This window comes from Temnothorax curvispinosus, unplaced genomic scaffold (assembly GCF_003070985.1).
Source record: "Temnothorax curvispinosus isolate PA1 unplaced genomic scaffold, ASM307098v1 QBEX01002228.1, whole genome shotgun sequence".
Classification (NCBI taxonomy): Eukaryota; Metazoa; Arthropoda; class Insecta; order Hymenoptera; family Formicidae; genus Temnothorax; species Temnothorax curvispinosus.
The window spans coordinates 84,113-103,220 of record NW_020212008.1 but is presented as its reverse complement, the minus strand read 5'-3'; the positions used below and the strand labels follow the sequence as shown (position 1 = coordinate 103,220).

Sequence of the window (19,108 nt, the reverse complement as noted above, 5' to 3'; positions counted from 1 at the left end):
GTTCCGTCTCACCTTATTCCATTCAGCTCTACGTAAGCGATGGCGGATGAGAAGACCGCTCAGTAACGACTCGATAGAGTAAAGATTGGAACGAGGTGGGTACGAGAACGAGTAAATCAGCGAAGACGAGATAAAACGCGGACGAGCGAGGGAAACGTACCACCGGTGGATGGGAAAGGTAAGGCGATGATCGAATCCAAATGAACCCATTAACAAGCTCTTTGGTTCAACCCGAACCCCGAACCAATCCGCAGTGAGTCCGCCGGTCTTGGGGTTGGAAAAGAGAAGAAGAGTGAGAGAGGAGAGAGAAAGATACGATTCAACGGTTGGAGGGAGAGAAAGAGAGAGAGAGAGAGAAAGAGGGACACGAGAGGGAAACGTAGCACGCGCGGAGAGCCCCGTGCAAACATTGTCTCGAGCTTTCTCCATTATGCAGATTGAATCTGACTGGTTACGGTCGGGGTTTTCAACGGCGCTGCTCTCGTTTCGAGCACCCGAGTTTTCACCACGATACGCCTCTGCCTCCTGCCCTATGTCCACCCTCTCGAACTCCCCCTCGTTTCTCCTCTCCTTTCTCCGCGTATTCGCCCCGTCCGTGTTCGAACCGGGGAGACCAAAGGGCGCCGCGCTACCGCGAAAGCTCTATCCGGCAGCCAGCGGCCCAACTTCCCGTGCGGCTGAGCTTTTTGCTCGGCCGTACGGAATTATTGAAAAGTTTCGATGGCTTTTCGGATTCGTGGATATACATAGCCAGATTAATGCACGTCGCAGGAGGGGGAGGGGGAGGGAGAAGAAGAGCGAAACAGGAAAACTCATCGAGTTGTAGGCAGAATTTCGCGAAACCGCGTTAGTTGTTTAGGGCGCGTGTCCGCGGTGAGAGGAGTTAGCGACCGCGCGAGGGGGACGTGCTTCTCGTGCCAGGGCGAGCAGCCCGTAGATAAATATGTAGTTGCGGGCTTTAGAGCGAATTACGGCGTGTAATTCGTTCTAAAGCCATTTTCGGGAGGAATTGCCCGCATATGCCGTACGCGTCCTCTCGCCGCCCGCGCCCTCGCGAGCCGCGCCGATGGCCGTTTTTCATTACATTGTACCGTCGCGTGACGAATGATTTTTCGGAGCGATAAATCGTCAGCAATAAATCTGCGCCGACGCGTTTCAGATTTATTTTCTGTAAGTAGTTGACGTGTAGAACGATTGATCGTCCGGAGGTAAGAATTGTTGGAAAACGTAAGCGCGCCATGGATTGTCGATTGATCGATGCCCCGCGTGGCCGAGATAAGAACAAGAAATATCGGAAATAGCCGCACAGGACCCCCGGCAGCATCGTTCATTAATCGCCTCTTTGTAATCGTGCTCCAAGACATGGTCTACGTGTTCCTTCTTTGAATTGTATTACTCGCAACGCAGTCGTAAAATAGAATACTGATAGATATATCGACCAGTGAAGATAAAAACGCCGAGTCGATGGATACGTCTTTTTCCATAGCTGTACGAGACGAGTTTCACAGAAACGTAAAAATAATTCGGAATTAAATTAAATCGATAAATCAAGAGAGCTGCTGATGGACTAAATAAATCTCTGTCCGCAATTGTACACTTTTTTCGCGGGCCATAAAAATAATTCGTAAAAAGAACCGCCGCCGAAGAACTCACAAGGGTCTAATCACGGACAATGGCGGTCGCTGGAGATAATTCCAGTAGCTGGAATCGACGCAGATCGAATTGATGAGTTCGGGATCGGCGTGGCGCGGCGTGGCGGACGTTCCGCAATCAATTCCGCGTATTAACGGCCGCCGATCAATATTCATGAAGCGAGCGCAACGATGTACGCCCCGTCAAAGACAGAGTTCAATTTCGTGGGAGGCGTGATATATACGCGGCTGCGGGTGCGTAAGTGCGCCCGCGTTACACACGTATCGAAGTAGGAGATAGGAAATTGAGGGTCCACGCGATGACGACCCGACCGCCCCGCGCGTCCGTCCCATTAAGGCTCGATGAAGATGACGATGATGACGTATGTATCCGTATATGTATCCGAAGAGATATATTATCGACGCCGGGGTCACTAAGGGTGACGGTGGCGGGATGCAGACGCGCCGAAGATGTATGCGCATGAAGCGGTATTAGTATGCTAATTATAAACGTATCGCGAAACGGAGATCGGTATAGGTAAATGCTTGGGGAGGGCAGCGATCTCGCCGGATCCGCGTATATCGCGAAGGGACGAGTCGCGAGGTCCACTTTACACGACGTGTGCGTATAACTCGCGGAAACTTTAAGTAATATAACTTTTACGCGCGAGCGCCTTAGGGAAAAAAATTACACGGACTTTAAGGAATTCCCGTGCTTAGTGAGTTAGGGAAGTAGGGCCTCCGTAGCTCGCGGCGACGGTAAGTTCGTGACCAAGAACGGCTTACCTTGCGGGATGCGCGGAACTGAGAGAGTACTTGCGATGTGACATTACTTCGGGAATAATAATAATAAATCGATACAATGGCCTAGTTTACACCGATCTCTTGATACGCGTATCAAATAGTATATTTGAACTGATCAGCCAATAATCAGACTTATTTACTAGTTATTTACTATTTAATACGCGTATCAAGTGATCGGTGTAAACTAGGCCAATGATGATAAGTCTGCGATAGCGAGATGCTATTGTGTCGTCAATGTATTATATTTCTTTCGATTGCTTCAATCGGTATTGTAAATAGATAGAAAAATTTTTTATCGTCTTGGAAATGCTATGTAGAAGCATTGAGCAATGGAGGGCTTTTTAAGAGGAAAATAAAATATAATTTTAATAAAAATGCTATAATCTACCAAAGTAAAATAGAAAGATATTACAATTTTCAAATGGCTCCGTGGATTAAAATTCAGAGTGAAGAATACGGCAAGGAAAGCCGTAACAGGATGTTCGTGTTAAATTTTTATTTTTAATAGACAATTATTCCAACCATAGTAGACTGCGCGCCGACAAATCGTCAGACTTGAAACACAATTTTGGTTGGAGTAGTAAAATCCCCTCCCCCTCCCCCTAATTAAATCGTTTCGATTTAATTTGTGATGCTAAGCATCTAAAAACTGTCAAGATATTATTGCGAAAAGTATTAATAATCATAGATACGAGATAAAGATAGGAATCTCAAGATCAGAAAAAATTAAAAATAATGCGAAAAACGTTTTCCATAATTCCTCTAAAATTTGTTTCATATATTCTTTATTAAACACACGGAAAAAAAATAAAGTTGCTTCAATTAAACGTCGACGTCACAGGCTGCCACAAGCATAAATAGTTAATTCAATTGGATATTATTGGATCAAATATTTAAATCATTAAAACAATTATCTGATGTTTTTTGTTCATTAATATTGATGTGTTGCATCAATAAATTTTATCTCAATAACACTGATGCTGTTGATACAACATCATTTTTTTTCCGTGTAGAGATATATCTTCAACGCACGCGGATTAAATATTAAATTTATATAAAGAATGAAAAATGTAAAAATTTTATCAGTGAACTATAGCGAGTTTTCGTGATTCGGAATCGAAGCTTATCAGACACTAATTTGATTCTTCGCATCAAGAAACTAGGCAGAGCGCCTTCCTTAGCGCCGGTGTATTACAGGATGTTGAATCGCACACGCCGGAGATTCCATTACGATATAATCCAACGGGCGCCTCAATTAGCCTTGCTCAGTGATTAGCGTGCATCTCCGGCCCCTCCCGCCCTTCTGCTTCTCCTATTCACCATTGTAGTCTCCCTACGTCTCCCCCTTAGTATCCTGCGCGTCAATTTGCCCGTGATTTGAGCTTCTAATCCAGGTTCTCCCGTCACGAGTCCTTCATGGCCGGGTTCAACGAGGATTCTGGCTAAACTACGAGTCCTAGATGAGCTCGAGCGAGATCCTACTGCCACGCGCGACCAATAAGATCTAGCTTTATTATATTCGACCGCGATCAGTTGCGACAAAATGCCCGATTTTATGCAATAACGCGATATCGAGTTATGCGATTTTTCTTATCTTTATTTCAACCAATCCAGTTTTGAATCTCGAACACAATGTAGAAAATTTATGATATTTAGGACAGTTATATTAGTGTCCGACTTGATTTGATGACATCTTTTCTATCGCATATTGCAGGACGCGGAGAACAAAAAGAGCGAGAAGAAAGAAGTCGTTGGGCCGCCTCTGCAGACGGCTTCCGTCAGCGTGAGAGCGCTCATCGAGGAGAAGATCATACAGAAAAGAACGACAGGTAAGTCAGTCAACCTAGTTTAAGGCGAAAACAATCGAGAACAATTTTGTCAATTATATTTACATTTTTCGTAGTATTACGATGATACGATACATTGATCGTAATTCCGATAGCAAAGTCACTACGATAATTCTACGGATAGTAAAGACGCTACTCCCGTTTCGTGTCAGCGACGCATTGTTCGACACAATATGGCCAAGAGAGGTGCAGTGGCCGCGATAACGTCATTGTTCCGTTTAGAATCCCGAAGGTATACACGTGTCATAACCGCGGGGGAAAAAAAAGAATTAATACGGTGTTACGGCGAGCAATGCTGAGAACACAGAATCCACGAATGCGATTCCGGCGTGATTTACGGGCGCGTATCCCGATTCGACTGCGATATCTCCCATTGCGTCGTCCTCCCGTTCGTCTGTTTCTCCCTCGCGCGCGTGCATGCACATTTGCCAGAACCGGGGAGGGCCGCCCCGTGATATTTCGCGAGAGGGGGAGAGAGGGTGCCTCCTCTCTATGGGGGTATGGTGTATGGACTGCCGAAGAACCGTGATTTACGAAGCGAACACGCCAGAATATTTCTCGCATTGTCCACGTTGGCGCGATAAATCAAGCCGGCGGCGGCAGTAGTAGAACGGACCGGCGCGGCGGGCACCAGGCCCATGCTTTTGTAACAAAGTGCGCGTCGTTAGCGATTTATGCGCGATTTCGCCTCGGCATCTGCCAAGAACGGCAAGGGACGATCCGCTATCCGCTACCCGACGCCTTCTGCGTAGCTCTTTTCGGCGACCGTAAACCCGAAATAAGCGCAAAGTAATCGTCGGGGTACGATCATGCCCTCGCAGACGTATGCAATGCGGGTGATCGCTGGCTGTTGACTCCTGATAGTCTAAAATAATTTCGAATAATTCAACACCGAAAGTCCATATTTTAATGTTATTGATATAGAGTGCTTTCGCTTCTTGGAGATTTAAGAAAAAATATAGTTTGCTTCAAGATTTGTTTTAGGAGTTTGTTGAGTTTTTTTATCCGAGATATTCCGTATTTTTATATTATTTGTAATTATGAAAAAATATTAACGGCAGTTACCCCCAGTGTTTAACTAGAAATGATTTTTTAATTTCGCATCAAAAATTCACGCGAAACGCACTTGTGACAATGGATACGCTATAATATTCGAGTAACACATACTTTCCATAATTTATTCGGAAGAGGTAAAATTAATGCAGCACGACATTTCCTGTGTAAATCTGGATTTGATTTTTAACGAGATTATTCTTTCTCGACCAGCGTAGAATTTGTAATGTCTAACCGGGAATTGTTTGTTCATACATGACGAAGTATGCGATATACGCGGAAAACTGCGCCGTTTCCAGTAGTGATATAGATCGATTGTTGGATGCGACATTGTAGTACGGCCGCGCGGTAAACGGGCAAGCTCCTTTTCGAGTTCTACCACATGATGGACTCGGAAATTCTATGAATATTCGATCACGCGCGGTTATTAATCAGCGTACAATAGGAACCGCTGTCTACACACAACGTCGTTTCCATCGGCACGCCGGGAATTGTTGACAGTCATTTAGCCAGGCCGTTGGTCGCCGGCCATTATTTTTTGAAAGCCTCGAAAGTGGCCGCACAACAAGATCGATCGATAAATAATTTGCTGGCGCGAGCATGCTAGTCGCGATGCGCCCGCTGACGATGCATCGGGAATGCGCGTTGCACCCCGTTATTTGGTTGTCCGGTGGTGCAACGGCGTTGGCGCACATTTTTGACAAAGGGCTGGCGAGAGGGCAAGAGAGAATGGAACATCGATAGGAACGCGCGCTCGGTCGTGCTGGTCGCCCAGCAAAATATCACCTATCGAACGTTTCCCGTGCGCCAAAGAACGCGTAGGGGTGTCTGATAACAATCATGCGATAAATCAAACGAATAATTAGACCTGTGACATTCCGCGACGATTGTTTTTCGATAGTTCAATTTAGTTCTTCGCAGATATATGTTCCACAACAGCAACAAGAGTGTATTCAACAATGAGAGCATGTAATTACATAAACTCGATCATAATCCATTCCTCGGCAATTATGTTTGTTGTATGTTCTTATTACACATTTTAAAATATGGAATAAATGACAAAATATATTAATTTTAAAGTTTTACTATCAAGGTAGTTAAAAATTTTAAAAATATAAAGTCATTAGATTTAATTAAATGTGCGTGATTTCTAATATGCGTATGCCCAAAAATTGTCACGCGATGAATTATCAACACAAATGAATCTTTGCTTTGTCCTATTGGCTTTTTCGCGGCGGCGAATGCTGCTGCTGCATCGACCACAACAATTTCCATTCGAAGTGCGGACAGGACAGGCCGGAGACAGGCCCGCGCGACTGCCTCGTTGGAAGCAATTTGCCTCGCCGCGATCGATGATTGGCAATTTGTAAAAATATCACACGGTCTCGCGTCAGTGTGTGCCGATACGCTGTCACACGTACGTCACAGAATTTGCGGTTTATGCAAATATATAAGTCTCGCATGCCGTTCACGTGACGTTCGACAAAACCGGACGAGCACCATCACGTTTTTTTTTTTATAAACTGAGGAGTAGATATTCTTTGTTTCCATAAATGAGAAAATCTATCTTGTGAAGTTTCGAATTTTATAAGATTCGCGCTGCTGCTTGAGACGAAGCTAGAAATAATCTTTCATAAGTTTATGAAAGATTACAAGTTTATACAGACGTATTTATTGCAGCATAGGTCGCGTAAAAAATTCATAGTGCTCTCACAAGAAATCACCTGAGTCTGCTGATTATACGCTACGTGTGATAAAACTATAGGATATGGACCGCGATGCACAGTGTAATGGCTAAAAAAAAAGTGAAACGTAAAGAGCCGGCTCGAAGCCAGAACGAAGGCCAGATATTCATGAAATCGTCGTGGAAAAGTTTCGTCACGATACAGCTGTATCCTCGGCGAATCCCATTTCCTCTTTTCGCCCCCCGCGGCGACCAGGATACGCACGCATTTATTCCCGTCAAGTTGTATGGCTACCATGAACGATTGTGCGCGCTATAGAATATATTTTTCAGTATGCTGCGATTTCAGCGGCGGCGGAATATTTATTGCGGAGCGCCAAGTGCGAAGTGAAGAATTGCACGTCTTTTTGCCTTGGTTTAAATAAGTGGCAAAATATAGTCCATTAACCTTTTGTAATTTTAACTAAATTAAATAACGTGTGCGTGTATGTGTGTGTGTGAAAATTAACCCTTAGCTGGCACTGTGGGGTATTAAACGCCCCAGACTAGTTCAGCTCAAATTTAAGCCCCTTTATATTACTAAGCTCTAATTTAAGTTCCCTATAGTACGTCCCAGTGTGCCAGCTATGTGATTCTGATGAAGTGTGCCAGCTAAGGGTTAAATACATTTGCTTTCTTCTCCATTCAAAAATTATTGGAAACTATTGAATTTTCTTTCATATAGCTTGAAATCGGGAAATAAATCCATAGAAAGCTATGAATCTCTCATAACTTTGGTTAATTTAAAAAATGTCATATTCGTTTTTTCATAGTCGGACGGAAAAGGGGAACACGAACTTTTAACATTTCGCCGGATATTTCTGATCAATGATTATGATCGAAAAACTCACTAATATTTTTTTTCACATGCTCGGCGCGGCATGTCGGCTGAATGTACTTCGCGTCTCCTCGGTTATAATACTCTGTCATCCGTGCGCTTTCGTAAAAATTGAGTCTCAGTCCGTCGGACTACGGAATACATTATAACCAGAACGGCATGAGCGCTTTTTGAAATTTAAATGTAGTTATTCCAGCAAACTCGCCGTTCTCAGGATATGCTGTGACGTACCAGCACGCACGCTTTTTTGAAATTTAAATATTGTTATTTTTAGAGATACAACGTACCGAAAAATTTTTATTGCGCGGACGGAGGGCGCGCCGTACGACGTATGTTGTTGCTTCAGCCAATCCTCTCTACGCTTTATTTCTTTTTCCTCTCTTCAATTATATATACGTAAAGCCAAAGGGAAAACAAAAACCGTCGACATGCGGAACGGCTGAAACAGAGCACCAATTCGCGACCGCCATCGTCGGATGAAGGGTGAATCGAGGGGAAAAAAGGGCGACAAAAGTTTCTTTTATTTCGAACGCTATATAGACCCGTTTACGCATACGGGAAAGCTCTCTTTCCGCTTTTTCCGCTTTCCGTTTCATGGTAGTCTGCGCGCCGTCTTTCTGTTTATTCCACTCGGAAACACGAGGCGCCGCGCACGCATCATGCCGTTCTTAGCAAAAGGGAAAAATATTCTTACCGACCAATCCATCTTCCGCGCTCGCAAACACGAGGTCTTCAGAGACACCTCTCACGCCCGGTGTTTATTCACGACCTGAAACACGAGAGCAAACTATATAGAGTCACCGTGCATTTATCGCCAGCCGTTATAGAGAAAAGCGCTTCTGCTTTTCAATAATAAATGATAATAGACTAATAATAGATGAAAATATGATCGTGATGAAAGCACAGTTTTTTTCGTCAAGCACGAAGACAGAATAAAGATTTTTAGCGTAGCACTTAATTGTATAATGCCCAATTGTACAATCTGTTTAGTCTCAGCGTGTATTCAGTGTACGTTATTTGATATTTATCAGGTTTTTCAAGATAAGAGACTTTTGCAATCAAACGCCAGCAAGATTGGATCAATAGGAAATATGTATGTACATTTTAGCAGTGGACGCGAATGGCAATCAGCAACCTCGTACGAATGCTACCGTCTTCACCACGCAAGCCGACGCCGTTTCGCAAATCGCCGTCAAAACGAATTTCGCGGTGCCGGCTCCGCCGCCCTTGGCAGCGGGGGAAAAGGTGCGTCGTTTTTCCGATGGCGAACACTTCCGGCAGCCCAATATCACCGTGGGTGGCCACGCGACTGTGCAGAAGCAATTGCAGGAAGCGAAAACTCAGGCTCAAGCGCAAGCCCTCGCCGACATGATCCTGAAGGTATAAATGTCGCAAATTTTTCTTTCGCTCTTCATTATTCAGTTGTGATATGACATTCGAATTATATATCAAAAATTTCTCATCGATTAACGATGTAACACACAGTTACATTTATTACGAGAAACACGCATAATATGCATGCCACTAATAACTCGCAGGGTGCGAAGGTGGCTGTGAAGAGAACAACTTCCGATCCAGGACAAAGATTACACTTGACTTATCAGCAGCCCGTGCAATCAGCGACGACCAACCAGCAACCGAATAATCAGCAGCCGCAGGCACAACCCGCGGTAACGGAAAGCTTCACGATGACAGGATACGCCGAGGATGGCGGTTACTTTAGCCCAAGCCTGCAGGACGAAGTGTTTCAACAGGTTACAACGGTTCCCGATAGCGTGCTCCTGCACGCTACCCATTTGGACTCGATTCAGGTAAATAATTCTGCTTATGACTTTCATAATGAAAGCCAAATGCAAATATAATTTTATACAAAAATATTTGTATTTCTGATGCGATAAACAAGTATCGCAAGTGAAAAATAAAAATTATATTCCTTTTTTTTTAATCGTTTATGAAAATTCATAAAACTTCTTTTTGTACCATTCGTGGTGCGAAGTTGAAGAGCGCAGTGAAAGAAACAACATTTCTATTTTTATTATGCTCGTTCGTGCCACAGTTTCAGACGGCCAGTTTGTTGCAAGAGCAATCTACCGAGCAGCTGCAGGATATCACGTTGGAGGACCGATACTCCTCGCAGCACACGGTCAATCCGGACCTTCAAGCGCTGGTGAACTCGCCGTTGCCCGACTCCCTGGCCGAATTCAGTACTTACGCCGCGCAATACACGGAAAGTCCTCATACGTTACCAACTCAGTCACCCCTGCCGTCGCCTTTAACGCGACACGACAGCCCGAGCTTCACGTACCCAACACCACCGGCCAGCCAGGAGGGCCTGCTCACCGGAAGCCTGCCGTTGCTGAGTCCCCAAGAGGACCCGGAGAACGTGAGACACGTGTCGTCGCCGCTCTCGGCGGCGTTCTACACCAGCACGATGTCGTCCGCTGCGGCCGTGGAGGAAGCGCTGAACGAGGTACTGCCGGGTGAATCCGAAGGTGATGCGGACCTCTACGGGTCCGGTTCGCCAAATCCGCACTCGCCACTGCCAAGCCCGTTGTCGGCGACGTCGGCGCCGTCACCGCTGCCGCCGTCCTCCGTCTCGTCGCCGGGACCGGTCACCTTTACAGGCACGAGCTTTCCCGTGTCGCCACATCACGCGCTTCAAAATCAGATGATGCCGAATTCGGAGGATCCCCTGCTTTCCTCGACCTCGAAGGACTTCGCCGCCTCCGGTCGTAGACGATTCGAGTTTCAATCGTACAAGCTGATCACGAGCCAGAATCTGGTGGACTTCGGTCTCGGAAACGGCAGCCTGGCTGGCATTGTCGTCGATAACAACGGCGAGTTCAAGCTGATACAAACAGCGGGTCTGCAGAAGGCGAACGTGTTCGTGCAGGCGGGCTCTCTCAGTCCCGCGCTGACATTCAAGAAGGAGATCCGTCTGGCGACGCCGAAAATCGAGCCTGTCACCGTGAATCTCGGCCTAAACGTTCAAACGACAAATCAGCAGCAGTGCAACACGGGACAGTTCAATCAACAGCAAGTTGTCAACCCGGCCAAGTTCTTCGTGCAAACTAACCACGCGACGAAGAACAACATCTTGAGACACAAAACGGCCGGAAATTTACCAATACCCATCGAACAGATCAAGCAGGAGCTATTAGACGAAGACGTGTTTCTCAGTCCTGGCAGTTTACCCACCAGCAGCCCCGTGCGACACTGTCGGAAGAGGCCACGCATGGACGGCGGCCAATACGTCAGCAGTTCGCACTCTTATCCGTCGCGATTGCGAAAGGCTTGTGACCGCCACTGGGATAGCAGCTACACCCCGCCACCGATCCTAGACCCGTCTCGTCCCGGTCCGGGGCTCTATGCGAGATTGCATCAGCACGAGAGAGATTCGGACTTCAGTTCGGACGATTCTCAAGGGAATGACGGTCCACCGCCGAGGATCAACATCGGCACGAGGTATCAGGCCACGATACCTCCGGTGGAATACGACGGAGACAGGGGAAACGACGGGCCCGAGGCTGACCATCTTCTATGGGATCCCGGCATAAACAACGTGCTCACGAATACCGAACGTAAGTTCTCTTTCGCGAATGTGTATGTCTTGAAAAAGTGTATGGCGAAATGTAACAAACAACGATTGCTTGCAGTGGAGATGTACCTACAGTTCGCGTGTTGCGCCGCGGTGCCGGGCGGTGGTAGGAACAAGGAATACGCGCTTCATCTGTTGCATATGTGCAAAGGGAATATTCGCGTAAGATATTTTTTGCAGTGTAGAATTCACACAAGTGCATTGAAATCGCCATTGTTTGATACAGCGATATTTACGCACAATCGACGTATGTTTCAGGAAGCAATGGTGAAATTGATGCGACCAACGCCTACACTACCAATGGAGCATCCTTTGCTCAGTTACGAGTGCCACGAGTCCGACAGATGGACGTCACATGAAATGGACGCGTTTTATCAGGGACTGCTCAAGTACAACAAGGACTTCTCCGCGATATCGCGGGACGTCGGTGCCAAGACCGCGAAACAGTGCGTGCAGTTCTACTACCTTTGGAAGAGACTTTGTCCTGACGAGTACAAGAGGCTGCGTATTTGCCATGGAAAAGCGAAGATCAAGAGCGAGATTAAAGATAGCAAAGATACCAAAGAGCTACGCGACGCCATTGCGTCTGTGACGGAAATGGACTTCAGTGAAGACAAATCAATCCTTCATCGTACATTGGTAAGCTTAAGTGTAACCAGTCGCTTTCTGTTTTAACAATGCCATACTAAAATAAACGTAAACGCGTAAATGTGAGTATAAAAACGTTCTTTACTTTTCTGTCGATTTAGCTACAAACAAACGAAAGAGAAAATTCGGCGACTCTGACCACCAGCGAAGGAGAGCTGAGGTTATTCGCATACGACTGCACAGATGTAAGTAATAATATTTCTTATTATATAAACATCTCATGTACCATCGTGTGCTTACAATTACACGAGAATCACATATCTAACTCCTGATAATGCTATTCAATGTTTTCATAAATTAACTTGAAAATATATTCAAATTTTCTCAATTAGGCAATACACGTTGCTCTCTAATATATTATAACAGCATATTATGAAACATATGTAAATATAACTGATTCAGAGAAGAAAATATACATTTACATAAGTTATTTCTATGTTTGCTGCTCACCGCATATCCTACTTCTTCACGTACGCCGAGTACGAAGAAATTTTTTTTTATATATATTATATCTCGATTATACTCCTTAAAAAAAAAAGGACAATTTTTACCTTTATGAAATATATTAATATACATTTTATTTAACAATTTCGTACTCGGTGTGTCTGAAATATCTTACACGCGTACATACGTGTGAAGATTTAAGTGTCGCATGAGATTGATTGCTGATCCGTCGTTTTCTCACGCTTCGTTTTAAGAGAATCGAGGATGTTGTGCGTTGTGTGACCGTTGCGTTACTTATCTGTCGTCGCCGTTGTCGTTTGTTTGTGTTGTTTATTTTGGCTTTGTGTTTTCTTTGTGTTGTCAGAGCTTTAGCGGAAGTGTAACAGTAACGATGGCCGGAAGCACCCAAACCGCCCAAATCGGCAATACCGGCCGCGCCACAGTCAACACCAACTCACAAACTCACACTAGTTCTGAGCAACAACTACCCGCGCCCACCCCACTTCACTACCCCTGCAAGATTTGCGGGAAGTAAGTCTCCAATCTCTAATCTAAATTATCCATTTCCAATAATTGACAACGGAGCTCGTGTGACGCGCGTGCTCTAACGGCAATGTAAGCGGCAAGTATTGGCACATCTCACATAGACATCCTTGCTTGTAGAGGGACAGAATGCCTTTCTGCATATGATTTAAAGCCAAATAGCGAACCGATGCCAGCTATGTAGTTCCATACAGAATTCCATAAAATTACCACATGTATATGACTTTCGTCAAATAACTCGTAACAAAAAAAATAAAAATTATTTAAAGTCAATGCAACAGCAAAATACATGTTTTGGAAAGAAAGAGATATCATGTACTTTGAATTTATGTACACGAAAATAGGAGTGCAATTAAACAGTTAAATTTCTGAATACTTTAAAAAATAGAATCAACCCTGTGTATAACTTATGTAATAAAACTGATTTTTTTTTATGATATAAAATACATAGTAACACATTTTTGAAAACTGCACAAACGCCATTCACGATATACATCACGATTTACCAAAAAAACTTAATATTTTTAATAAATAAATATGACAATGAAATTTATTCTACGACATATTAATTTTGTTTGATATTTATTTGATATTTACTGCTGAATTTAATTAAAATATATTATTTTTAATCTTTTTTTTGCCATTGGCGATTTTGATTGATTATTCAATTTTTTTTTAAATATGCCTGGCACACATTCTTATACTCTACTATTATTTTAATTTGCTGCCTATGTTCTTTCAATTGTATTTCTCTATGTTTCACTTTCCAATATAAATATATGTATAAATTGACTATATGGTATGTTATATATAATTAAATTCAAATGCATAACGCAAGCATGATTTGTTAGACTGCTGTTGCACATGTCCGATATTTCCGACTTCTTATCTTATGTGTTAAATATATGTGAACTTACTAAACTGTACACTATAAGCGTCTAAATTAAGATATAATCCAACGCTTGCGGAACGAAATATTTCTAAATGTACAAAATATAAAATTCAATCGTCTTTCTACATCTGCATTATTTCCTATTGACATCTCATAACTATCTTATAACCGAGAGAGCGTGTTCGCGCTTGCAGATCTCGCAACGCCAGTTTCCGTCCACACTTCACCCTATCTGACTCTCTGATAAGCCATAACTTGTTTGACGTTCCAATTATACTTTTCTTTCAGAGTTTTCAACAAAGTGAAAAGCAGAAGTGCACACATGAAATCCCACAGGCCAATACCCTTGCCCGATTCAACGGGTCAGGAATCTAAGCGAGCCACGCAACAACCGTCGAAAGCGCAACAACTGCAACAGCCAATGCCGTTGCAGCAAAGCCAACAACAGCAGCAACAGCCGGACAATGCTACGCCGCAAGCTCAAGACCATCAACAACAACTGCCCGCGAGTATCAGTGACAACAGCGCCAAAAATACAGCACATTTATGCCATAATCCGACGAGGCCCCCATAGGACAGGATCCAAGTAATTAAACTTAAGCTACCTTAACGAAGGCTGTAATGGTACTGTAGGAAAGTAATATGGTCGCGCGTGGTACCAGGCTCTAAACAATCGCGATCGTCAATCGTTACGAATAACGTAGCGAGAATATCTTTTTACGAAACCTTTGCTCACAATGGGGCAGGTTGCGTGAGTAAACTTCCAAAATAGATAGTTTCGAAAACGCGAATATCTCCCCTATATATGCGAAACTGTGCAAAAGAACGTAACTGGTATGTTTAATCAGTCAAATGGACTAATTGAATTTATGAGACTCATACGGAATACGTATCGTATCGGCCGTTCAGGAAAAAGAAAGGATAAGACAACATCTATCAGTAATGGAAACTATGCATGAGAAGTTGTAGAACTCGTAGGGTTTAATGGCGCAGCGGTAGAAGGTATTTAACTATGCAATCATAATTCGAGCTCTGTTCAACAAGGCGACAGGGTACCGATCGTAAACATCTTCCTCAGCGTGGAAGACAAGATGCCGGCATCAGTGTAAGAAAAGAAGAAAAAAAACGGTTACTGTCATTGAAAGATGAAGCGAACGTATAGACACTATAGACTTTGCGTTTTGTTGAAGACAAAAGGTAAACGCGATCATTTAACATGGCCTAGAAAAATCAAACACAACTCGATAATCGTGCGAAAAACATACTTTCGTCACAATGAGTGCTGAATCAACAAAAATGAAAGAGATTGACGTGCACTTACAATAAGCGCTCTAACGATTAAACGCGATTTCAGTGTACCTATTTATTATGCACGTGAAATGTTCCCAGATTGTGCCACAAGACATTACTGTTACCTGTTACCCTTCCGCAATTTTTTAAATAATGTTTTAGGTTTTTTCTCTTTCAATTACAACCGGGATCAGTTTACATGGAGCTGTATTATTTAGGATTTCGGTAAGAAATCTTTAATTCGCTTTAATTTATAAATTTTGTAATCTCTTTAAATTACGAGACATTATTAATGTCTTGTTTAAATAAAATCTACGCATTCAACATTTATAATATATTTAATTTGAATAAATATCGGTAAAATAATAAGATAAAGTGCAGTTGGTAAATGGATCCCGGATTGTAATATACAAATTGTTGCACGTTCGCTCTAATTACATTTAGTTAAAATATCATTAGCATAACTAAAATTTGATGAAAATAAGTGGGTCTTATATCAAACGTACGTAGATTTGTTGAAACTCCTTAATTTCTTTACCTCTGTTACTTAGTAGATTAATAGTATACAATTGAATAAAAATTTTAATATATACGATATATGAATATAAATATATATAAATATAAATATGTATAAACACAAATTGATGTAATTGAAAAGAACTCGTTTTAGCTTAGGCAAATAATTCTCTAGGAAGGACGTTGTTCAAGTTTCACTTCAGAGGCGTTCCCTGTGTCGCCGATACTGAATGTAAAATGATTATACATACGCCCATACATACATATTATACATACGCACACGCAAACACACAGATACAGAGAATAGAGTACATTTATTAAATAATATTCAACTTCAATGATCATTAAAAATAGATATATGTACATAAGATGTGTACATGTTTGTACATATATAACGTCAGTGTCTGTATGTACAATTAAAATGAACTCTACGCAAAGTAAGTAGGCTAGGTTTTAGGTTGTTTTAGGAGGGATCTATATACATATATATATAAAGAAAAATATATATACTTGGCTTCATTTTCTACCTTACTAGAGGCTACGTGGCGAGGCTCTTGTAAAAACAATGACTGTTCGCATCTTTCCACAATCTATGAATTTTTATTTCCCGTTCAAAAGTTGTTATAATGATGTTCCTATATGTAAGGTGCCTTAAGCAATCAAAAAAAAAATTTACTTTTCTCTGATATACCTCGATGGTACACTGAACTAAAATTCCCCCGATTAATGTTACCGCATTTCTTTCATTAAATTAAGAACAAAGAAATAGAAATCACAATTATGAGCGTTGACAAGCATATATCTATTTTCTTTCTTTGTGAAAGATTAATATGTTCTGATCAAGATTTCACAATTTACGTCTTCCTATCTTCGGGCACGCTTAGCTATTTCAATTCCCGAGAGTTTCTCTTTAGTTGTGTTCATGTATTTATATATATATATAGGAACATCCCTCACACAATCATTCAGTACATTTAGAACAAAAACAGCGTGCATTTTATTAAGACAAATATAATAAATGTACTAAATTTTATAAAGATTAAAATATATTTATATATCAAGTTTCATTTATATTGAAACTCTAAATTGTTATTCAAGAGAATTGCCAATCGTAGATGCTCTGATTCTATCTTGAGAACATTGTTATTGTTAACATTCTTCTTCTTATTAACTTTTACCATTGAATGAATCGCGCACACACACAATGTACACACTTTAACTTTTGAAACTTTTCTCAAGTAAACGCAAGAGTGACTGAGGACACTTAAAAAAATCTGCCAAGTCTTCATAAATAATAATGGCTCTAAATCTTCCATTTATTTCAAAGTAAAAACTATGATTGTAAATGAAAGTCTAATTGTCGGAAATGGGAAATATCTTCTCTTTAAGACATTAGATGTTCAGAACTCTGTACTTTAGTGTTTATTCTATCTTTATGTGTGTGTCTCATTAATCTTCTCCCCGATCTACAAAAATGTAATGCAAACTAAACATCAAGTATTCCGGCCACAACATCTGCATTATCTATTTATTTACAGACAAGAGATTAATATGAGGGGGTATCACCAAGGGCACTAACTTAATGTTCACATGATATTATTGGAGAATTTAGAATTTATTTGTCGTTTTTGTTAAATTTACCGGCCTATAATAATTATATACAATATATATTATAGAGAACAATTTGATTAAATATTTTCATAATAATAAACAGATTTCTATCCGTGCGTATTTTAATTCTTTTGATATAGTCGTGATATTATAAGGATTATATTTATAAATGTGATAATTTTTAAGCCCATGGAAATACTCCTTTGTAGCCAAACTAAATGATTCTGTAACGGCTGAGTAATGGCCCCCAATACAGGAACAAAAGTGTAGTATTAGAGATCTATATACTATACTATAAGATTCTAGAATTTCGAATCTTAAAGTTAGTTTATTTAAGGAATAAAATTGTTATGAATTCCGACCACACAGGCTCGGTGCGTAGGTCGAATACAACAAAATTAGCAGACATATCATTTAAGACAATACACTTGTTACAGAAACTAAGTTTCTACTAATATAATTATTATTATACGTAATCTAACTCTTAATCAGACTTAGAGCTTCAAGGAAAAAATCATAGGTAGTAATAAAACGAAGAGATAATATGTATTGGCTGACCAAATCCAGAAGATATTTAATAATTGCAGCAATAAGTTTTTTCTACAGTCCAAAATAATTTGTTACGTTTTTTTACTAAAATTCTGGAGGTGAATTCAAGTCTATCCACTATAAATTTTATAGAATAAGAACTGGAATTAAGAGTTTTTAATTCTTGAGAGATATATATATTTTTTTTATGTTAAGACAAACAATACTCTGGATTTAGAACAGTAACAATACAGAACAGTACTGGGGGCTACTTACTCAGAATGTGGGAAAGGCATGAAACGAAGCAATGAAACAGTAACGAAGATATGCATTGTACAAACGAGTCCCTCCACGTCACAGAAAAAAATGATATATCTATATGAAGAATATATATATAACAAAATGATAACTATGTGATGTATTTAAATGATATGTGGTATATGGTATTACATATTTGTACATAGGCGGACCCGTGCCATCAACTAGTGAGTTGTACCGATATTGTACTGCCATAAATCGAATAGCGATGACATCGAGTGAATGGATCTGAACTAATCATCGACAAATCTATATATCATTTTTGTTTTTTGTGCTCTCGTACGTGTATGTGATTAGACGATTAACTTGAAGTTACCAACTAACACTTAACTTAATGGCTGTGCAAATGGAGCATTTTGCACTCATCGACAATTATTAAACAAAGTTTTGTTGTTTCATATTTTACATTTTATTGTATGACAGTTTATTCATGTCGAAAATTACCGTTTCTGTTATTATTATATTACTCCTATTTAAGTTGATGTCACAACACGTCTAGATATGTGCTGATGTCACATGTTTAATTCGTTAAAATATTTATTTACGTTTATTTTCGAAATCCCATAACAAGCTGACAAAAGACATTAATCGTGATTAATTTCGTGCTTGTTTCTATTATAGACGACTACCCTTTATTATATTACTGTACTAATATTGATACTGTATTGATGATTAAAACGTTTACTGGTTCCCACATTCGCAGTTGTAAATCATATTACAAATTCACGCATTAAACAATTGGAATTATACTATTGGAGGGAAGAAAAAGCACATAATAATCGAGCAATATGTACAAAAAAGAAGTTAGACATCTTTTTTCGGCA

At 41.2% G+C, this 19,108-nt stretch overlaps 1 protein-coding gene across 5 annotated transcripts in view; it reads left to right on the top strand.

Moving 5' to 3' along the window:
• The window catches only part of LOC112468910, a 305,546-nt gene extending 288,044 nt beyond the window's left edge, over nucleotides 1-17,502 (top strand). For 4 of the 5 annotated variants that reach the window (XM_025038317.1, XM_025038320.1, XM_025038318.1 and 1 more), the window contains 9 exons: nucleotides 4,150-4,264; nucleotides 9,005-9,276; nucleotides 9,435-9,707; nucleotides 9,953-11,477; nucleotides 11,553-11,656; nucleotides 11,753-12,133; nucleotides 12,244-12,327; nucleotides 12,951-13,117; nucleotides 14,310-17,502. In XM_025038317.1, the coding sequence (XP_024894085.1) occupies nucleotides 4,150-4,264; nucleotides 9,005-9,276; nucleotides 9,435-9,707; nucleotides 9,953-11,477; nucleotides 11,553-11,656; nucleotides 11,753-12,133; nucleotides 12,244-12,327; nucleotides 12,951-13,117; nucleotides 14,310-14,595 (3,207 nt within the window). In that variant the 3' untranslated portion in view covers nucleotides 14,596-17,502. The remainder of the gene's footprint in view (nucleotides 1-4,149; nucleotides 4,265-9,004; nucleotides 9,277-9,434; nucleotides 9,708-9,952; nucleotides 11,478-11,552; nucleotides 11,657-11,752; nucleotides 12,134-12,243; nucleotides 12,328-12,950; nucleotides 13,118-14,309) is intronic. The other variant, XM_025038322.1, reaches the window with a different exon arrangement.
• The last annotated feature ends 1,606 nt before the right edge of the window (nucleotides 17,503-19,108 follow it).